The sequence below is a fragment of the Papio anubis genome, chromosome 7 (genome assembly GCF_008728515.1).
Source record: "Papio anubis isolate 15944 chromosome 7, Panubis1.0, whole genome shotgun sequence".
NCBI lineage: Eukaryota > Metazoa > Chordata > Mammalia > Primates > Cercopithecidae > Papio > Papio anubis.
Window position 1 is genome coordinate 86865691 of NC_044982.1, and position 8629 is coordinate 86874319.

The following is an 8629-nucleotide window of genomic DNA, read 5'->3' on the forward strand; positions in this document are numbered from 1 at the left end:
TCATTTTCCTATTTCTTTTATTTCTAAAACTAGAATCGTGGAAATAAAAGGTTATGTCTAAGTCTTGGCTATTTCAACTGAGCACAATCTGGCTGACCAAACTATCTCTGTGTTTGGACAGAACTGAATGACCATGTCTCTAAAAATCATAATTATTATAAAAAACACTTACTGAATACCTATGTGCCAGGCATGCTCAAATATTTGCCAGATATTAACTCATTTAATATCGCTATGAGGTAAGTACTGTTATTATTCCTATTTTACAGATGAAGAAATTGAGGGACAGAGAAGTGAAGCAACTCACCCAAGGACACATAGCTCATAAATCCGGGAGATGGAGATTCAAAACCAGGTAGTCTGGCCCCAGAATCTGTGATGTTAACCAGTATTATACAGTAGTACAATGAAATTATACTTTCATTATATATATATATTTATGAAATTACTCATATCATTTTTCTTATTTCCTCCACTAACTTGAAAATTTCTTTAAAAATTAAAAAATCAGGAGACCACATGGACACACGTGGGGGTAACTACACACACTGGGGCCTGTCAGAGGGTAATGGGTGAGGAGGGAGATGATCAGGAAGAATAGCTAGTGGATTCTGGACTTAATACACGAGTGACAGGATGATCTGTGCAGCAAAGCACCATGGCACATGTTGACCGATGTGACAAACCTGCACATCCTGCACATGTACACCTGAACTTAAAATAAAAGTTGGAAATTTTTAAAAAACCTTTAATCCATAAATATTATTTGTAAAACTATAGAAAATGAGTTAATATTTATCAAAAATATAAAATCTAAAAATTCCCCAAACACATTGTTGTGTAACATCTAAATATTTTCACATACATATTTACATTCATGGTGTTTTATAATTTTTTGAAACTTAATTGAGTATTGTATATATTTTTCATGTTAATTTACCTTAATTTTGTGCTTATTTAATCATGTCCATCAAAAAATCTTGGGTTACAAATTCAAGTATATTAAAAATTCTCTTCCTTATTAATGTAACAAATAGCTTTTGTAGGGGCTTTCATTGTGAACACTATGGTGTTCTTTTGAATTACTGAGCCTTTCCAAATGTCTGGTGATATTCTCCTGTTCTGCAAAGAAACTCACTGGATATTTTGTAGTACCTCTACACATGTAGTTCAAGGCAAAAATATTTTTAAAAGCCTTTTCTTCTAGTTTTATTTCATTAGATTTAAGATTTAGTTGAAAATGTGGGATGCCAAGATCACGCTGAGCAGACAGTCATAAAACAGGAGAGCCACTGACTTCCAGACTGCTTTCTGTTTCCTTACCACCATGCAGGTATTAGTAAGTTCAATTCCCAAAGTCACTTGGCAGAGATCCCCATCGGGGCATCTAGGACACTTATTTTGCGTAACATATCTTTTTGAACTTTCTATTATGAACGTTACTGAAGACTATGTATTAGTGCATACACTATTTTAGAAATTGTAAGTATTGGAGTACACAAAGTTCACCAGAAGCTCCTTTTCTTAAAGAGATCATAGTAGAAAATGAAGCAGCAGCATACAAAAAGTATAATATACTTTAATTGTTAAAATATGCATGTTAGAACAATAGTTCATAGAAAGAAAGTATTTGCTTGTGGTCTTCAATGAATACATCAGGTGGAAGAGATATTTGATCCATGTCTTGAAGGATAAAAGGAAAGGGAAGTAACACTTGTAAAAATAGTTCTGCCTATGCTATCTCAAATACAGTACCAAGAGAAGTGCATTCCACTTCTCTCATTTTCTAGACAAAGAAACATTATCAGCATCATTTAGTACCTTGCCCAAGTTTATATAGCTCTGAAGTAGCTGGCAGACTGGGAAGGCAACTGAAGTCTATCTGGCCTTAAAGCCAGTGATGGTTCCACTTTCTAGTGACCGGGAATAGCACAGGAAGAGCGTATGCAGAGGCAGAAGACATGAAAAAATGTAGTAACTATAGTGTCTAGTTCATGAAGAGTCTTGTGTGATATACATTGAATTTCAAATATTCCTTATGATAAAATTAAAAGTTAAAATGAGAGTAATATGATCATATTTTATCTTTAGATAGGTAGATCTGAAATCAGAGTACAGAATAAATTGAAATTAGGTAAGATTGGAGACAGGGTTCATTCAGAAGTTTTTTCAGTTGTCAACATGAGAACGTACATAAACCTGAAGTAAGAACTCACAGCGGAAATGAGTATAAGGAAACAAATCTGAGAAATATTCAAGAGGCACAATTGTCCATTTGGGATACAACATGAAAGAGAAGACAAGGGTGCCACATAGGTTCCTGAATTGGGCGTCTGGGGTAATAGTCATAATGTTTCCTAAGGGATTTAAATAGATGATAAAATAATAAGATCACTCTTGGACATTTTAACTTTGAACTACTTGTGGTTGTCCATTTATGGGCTCCAGTATAGTTTTGGATATATTAAGCTAAAGTCCAAGACTATAGATATAGATAGTTAAAACAATGAAACATATTTGGGTGAAAAAAGAAAGATATAAAATAAACTCCTGAGTTACATCAACAATTGGAGGGTAAGCAGGACAAAAGAACATATTTATTAGTGAAAGACACAAAAAAGTCTGAAATGTAGGAGAAAAGTTAAGAGTGCTATTATACAAATATCAGGAATGCAGCTGCAACCCCCAATGCCTTATTTACAATCTCTTAGACAAACTGGGTTGATTTTTCTCAAATTACAAATTTCAGAAGGTAGAACTTTGCTGGCATCAGTTAAAGACCTTTGAGACCCAGGGTTCTTTTTCTATCTTTTCACATTATCATTTTAATATATAGGTAAGCTCTTAAAGAGCTTATGGTTGTTGTACATGTAGGCATCACATTAACACTTAATGCAGGAATAAAGGGACCAGGAAAAGAGCCTTCTCCAAATGAAGTTTTGTATGTTAATCTGGGAAAAAAAATCTTTCACAGAAGACATTGTTCTACAACTCATTACTCCTATCTATATTACATGCTCTTCTTAAACCAATCATGGCTAAGTGTACTTAGATGATCATGTTACATCCTGGGGCTAGAATAGGGGCCTATCATCCCTCCAAATTGAGAGATCTCTACCAAATACCTAATCAGTTAGGTGTTCTCTTAGTAGGAAATGGGAATGGAAGAGGTTTGGGGATAGGCAACATATTTAGCAATCAATGGCAAAAGAAATTTCAAAACAAAGACAGGGTCAATAGTAGCAAACTTGGAGAATAAATAAAACAATGACTAAAAAGTGATTATTGCATGTGATATTTTCATATGTAGAAAATTGTGTGCTGTATCCCTGATAACTTCTCTAAAATGATTTTCTAGAGGGAAAGCTAGATTATTTTGGCTTGTTCAGTAAATGGAATGTATAAATTAAAATAAACTTACTTACCTGTTAAGGGTTTAAGGGAGAAGGGAAGAATCAAAAGGAATCTTCACCCTTCATCCTTGATAGATTTGATTTTTGAAAGGAGTGACTCTATTTGCAACAGATCAAGAGAAGTGAAAACTTGAAGGTGGACAAAGGTTAATTGAGGCATTAACAGCCTTGGAGAGATCTAGAGTACGCTTGGAAATGGTGGCCTTGAAGAGCATGGTGCCATGGTTAGGAACATGCATTCTGAAGCCCTCTGGCTCTGGATACAAGTCTTAGCTCTGCCACTTCATTTTTCTGAGCCTCAGTTCCTTCATTTGTAAAACAGGCATAATACAATTGCACCTACCTATGGAGTCATTTGGATGGGCTGACTCAATGTTCCGAATAGAGGAGGCACTAAATCAATGTTATCTGTGATATTATATTGTCATTGGTTATTTACCAATTGGTATCTTTGATTAATTATCACTCTTATATTTACTTTTCTTTACTATCAGGTATTCAATAATTTATTTTTCATTGACTATCAATCTATTGATTAAAAATGAACCAGAGATGATATGTCATAAATCAATTATTATAATGTTTAAATCCTGTGCACCTGAGTTCCATTTACATTTTTTAAGCCCAAGATAGGGAGTAATGGGATGTGTTTCAGTACTTTTGACCTGGGTGATCTCTATTAGGCTAGTGAAGTGAGAGAATATTAATGGGTTCAGACAGGAATAGGTAAAAGAACATAACATTAGTCCAAAAGTATTAATAGTCATGTGACATAAAAGATAGCATTTATGTTGTGGAAGAATACCTAGAGAAGTGGTAAGGGAAATAATCCAGGAATATTTTAGAGAAAGAAGAAAGAGTTTAACTTTGGGATGAAAATTAAGTGCCCCTTTTTGCTCCATATGTAAAAATTTATAGTCACATATTTTTTCCTCAGGGAGTCCTTTACATAATAAATTTGTTGTTAATCTTATCTCTTCAATATCCTTCATTTTTCTACTTCCAATTATATCTAACTTAATTAGCAGGGAAAATAGAGAATCCACTTGTTCCAATGATATTTATTCTTTTCTATTTTTATCCTCAGGTCACTTGAAAATCATCACTTCTGTCCCAGTCAATGGGTGGACTAAATGATTCTGTGGTCACTGAGCTTGTGTTACTGGCTCTTTCTTGTTCTACAGAGAAAAAATTTCTTCTCATTTTGATATGTTGTTTGCTTTATTTAGGGGTCATCCTGGGAAATCTCTTCATTTTGGTTTTGGTAATTTTTGATTCTCACTTACAGTCCCCTATGTACTTCTTGCTAGCTAACCTGTCCCTCATTGATGTGGGTCTTTCCTCTACCACAATCCCTAAAATAATCTCAGACCTTTTAAATGAATACAATGTAATTTCTTTTCAAAGTTGTATGACACAGATATGCTTCATCCACATCATGGGAGGAGTGGAAATGGTGTTACTCATGGCCATGGCTTTTGATAGATGTGCAGCAATCTGTAAGCCTCTTCATTATTTGAAAATCATGAACCCTAAAATATGTGTTTCATTTGTAATCTCTGGCTGGGTAATTGGGGTGGTCCATGCTCTGTCTCAATTTGCTTTTGTTATAAACTTGCCTTTTTGTGGCCCTAATAAAGTAGACAGCTTTTACTGTGACTTTCCAAAGATTATAAGACTTGCATGCACAGATAGAGCCAAGTATGAGTTTATTGTTACTGCCAACAGTGGCTTCATGACCATGGGCACATTCATCTTGCTAATCCTTTCCTATGTTTTCATTTTGATCACTGTCTGGAAACGTTCCTCAGGAGACTTATCCAAGGCATTTGTCACGTTGTCAGCTCACATCACTGTAGTTTTTTTGTTTTTCACTCCATGCATGGTTCTTTATGTCTCGCCTTCTCCTCCACCATCACTTGATAAAAATCTGTTCATTGTTGACTTTGCTATCACCCCTGCCTTAAATCCTGTCATCTATACATTAAGGAACAAAGACATAAGGGTAGCAATAAAAAGACTGTTCAAAAAGAGATCTTATTCTAAATTTTGTTGACCACATCTCTTTTTGGAGCTTTAAAATGATACATCCAACTGCATACTGGCTTATCTTCACTTAAGCACCTCAAATGTAACATATCCAGAACAAACTCATCATCTGCCACCTGAAACCTGCTACTGCTTCATCTGTAGACTGTGAGGCCATTACCATTACCGTCACATAAATCCATCAAGCCAAGAATGGATATTCTTTCAGAGAACAGCATGGTCTACCAAATAACAATTTAATCTTAAAATTTTAGTTATTTTGCAAATAAAGGTATGTAATAACAAGGTTTCTGCTATTTTTAACATCTAAAAAATAACCTATAAATTGGTTGTAGTGAATGTCAGGAATCATCACCCTGGATTGCCATCTATGTTGATCTAGTAGTTTTATTTATTAAATAAAGAAGGCCCAGAGACAAAAATCTCAGTGCAAGTAGTTCATTTGGAAAAGAATTCTGGAAGACACTGGTTCAGAAATATGAACATGAGCAAGAAAAGGGGAGGATGCCAATAAAGGATGCATTAATTTGTATTTACTACAGTGGACAGCCAGGGCACATTCTTGCTGTGGCCATCTAGGAGACTCTATAAATTCTATGACTTGTAGTTGTCCCCCTTAAGAAACAAAGAAGCTGTGCATTTATTTGCTGGTCTAGAGCTGCTCTAGGGCATTTTCTCTGTAGCAATTCTAGGTTTCCCCACCTTGTGAGTTTAGCTTTTGCGATATTCAAAGAAAAGTCCTCAGCCAGAGATTCTCAGGAGCTCAGAGTAGAGAACAATCCAAATTCCTGGGAGTGTTACGTGGAGAGGGGTATGTGCAAGACACCAACAGCACCAGAAACAGTATACATCTTTCCATGTGTAGAGGAGTTTATGCTCTATGTGAGTTCACTCCATTATTGATTCTTCAAACACAAGAGTGTTAAAGGAACAAGAGTTAATGGGTCTTGTCACTACCCTTGTTCCCAAGATGACATCCATCATCTTCCTCTTCTACAACCCATTCTATATTTCCCCCATGTTTATCCAGTGATTTTGTAGTCTAGGTCACTTCCAAAGACCCATGATTACCATGACCCTGTCAGGCTGTAATTGCTGCAATTACCAATTTACAATTGTCATCATCTATGGTTGATAAAGTATAGCAATATTTCTATTTCTTCATGATAATGAAGGTCAATTACAACTGCCGGTATAGTAACTTATTCCTTTGTCTGCAGACCTACACACACAAGGAAGCCAAAATGATGGGGAGTTACTAAAACTGTATCCTTATTGGAATGCTTCCTATGTACCCAGAAGAAGCATTTTCCCTACTCCAGCAGAGCTTAATGTTGCAGGTCCAGGAAGCTCAAATTCTCCAAGGGAATTTTAGTGAGAGGAGCCACTCTCACCCTCTACCCTTGGTTTACAAATCTATACATTCTAGGACACAATATCTTACAATGTCCGTTGGTTCAAAGTATAACATGTTAAAGCACAGAGCCCCAACTCTGCAAAGTGCCATCCCTAAATTGATACTTAGTTGCACCTTTACATTCACCTTTAAAAGAAATATCTTTTAATGTTCTATCAGACTGATAGATTCTGTTTAATATAGTATATTATAGCACCAGTGGATCATTTGGTTGCATGCATATTGTGGTACCTTCTCTGCTACAAAGTGTATTCCTTTGTCCTAAGGTGTGTTATGAAGAACATTAGGCATTCTATGCATCTTTGGATAGTTTAATGGCCAAGGCATTGATGGCAAGAGAGCCAAAGCCACAGGTGGAAAACACATTTATCCCAGTAAGAACAAATTGCTGTTCTTCCACTGTGGAGAGGGTAAACAATTTGCCATTACGTTGCCAATTGAATGCCTCAATCATGTCAAGGGTTGAGCATCTATGACTGTTTCTGAAAGGTCAAACATTCAACAGAGGCTGTAGCTAAAACTGCCTTAATGATAAGAGATCATGCTGAATTACCCATACAAAAACTTCATACTTGACACTTATCACTACTTTATTCATGAGACTATTGTGCAAGCACTAGAGTGGCTGAGTCAGGTTCTCAACTCTGCTAGTTAATACTATGCTTGGAGTATACAGTAAGACAAGAAACATAAATAAGAAGTGTACATTTGTTTCTTCCTGTTTTCTTCTGGATAATGGATCAATTACATCCCATCTTCAGCTGACCCCTGTGTAATTAATCAATATCCATTTTAAGCAGCAATCCATAGTTGTACAAAAATTAGAAAACTGACCTACACAGAAAAACTAATTGTGAGAACAAATATTATACTAAATTCATTTGACAATTCTCAGCAAAGTGCTTGGTTGATCTCTATTTCTGCTTTTCTTAAACACACAAAATGCAAAAGTTAACCCATATGGAATGCAATGGAGGAAATAAATGACATATCAGATCTAGAAACCAATCAATTAGCAATCAGGAGGGAGTTGTGGTAGGAAGTCTGTGCTGTTGAATGTACACTAATCAATGATTCCTTAAATTATTCACAATAAAAAAATGATTAGAATAGTTTTGTTTTTTTTTTTTTTAAAAAAAGCGCAGAAACTGATCTAAGTTTTGTCTGGTAATAAAGGTATATTTTCAAAGGAAAGGTGAATAGATCCACGCACTGTGGAGGGAATAAAATATTTTTTGAAAAACAAGCAAAAAGTTGGATTTTTATACACATGGAAATTGAATATGTACATTTCTAAATATTTTTGGATGAAAATATTTCAAAATTATACCACAAAATAACTTGTAAAAATGTAGGCAAAATGTATATAATTGCAGCATCAGGTATACAACTTTAAGCAAGGAAGCAAAAGCAGAAACCATGGAAAAATAAAAGTCTAAATTTTACTATATTGAATTTAAACTTTCAAAAACAAAAATATAGACGAAGTGGGAAAAATATGTATGCTTCATGTATGACAAGTCACTGATACCTATTAAATATGAAGAATATTATAAATCATTATATTAATAACTACAACCATTCAAACTGTCAGTTTGAATAGACAACGTAAATGACAAAGCTACACACTCAACAAGATACCAGCAAACCAGCTTCGACAGCACGTTAAAGGGGTCATACAACATAATCGAGTAGAATTTATTGAGATGCAAGAGTGGTTCAAAATATGGAAATCAATAAATGTGATATG

At 35.0% G+C, this 8629-nt stretch overlaps 1 protein-coding gene across 1 annotated transcript; it reads left to right on the plus strand.

Annotated features, from left to right (window-relative positions):
* The first annotated feature begins 850 nt into the window (after positions 1–850).
* LOC110743731 (olfactory receptor 4F15-like) lies at positions 851–7659 on the plus strand. Its single transcript, XM_021940933.2, has one exon. The coding sequence runs from the start codon at positions 4534–4536 to the stop codon at positions 5467–5469; it is 936 nt and encodes a 311-aa protein (XP_021796625.2). The 5' UTR covers positions 851–4533; the 3' UTR covers positions 5470–7659.
* The last annotated feature ends 970 nt before the right edge of the window (positions 7660–8629 follow it).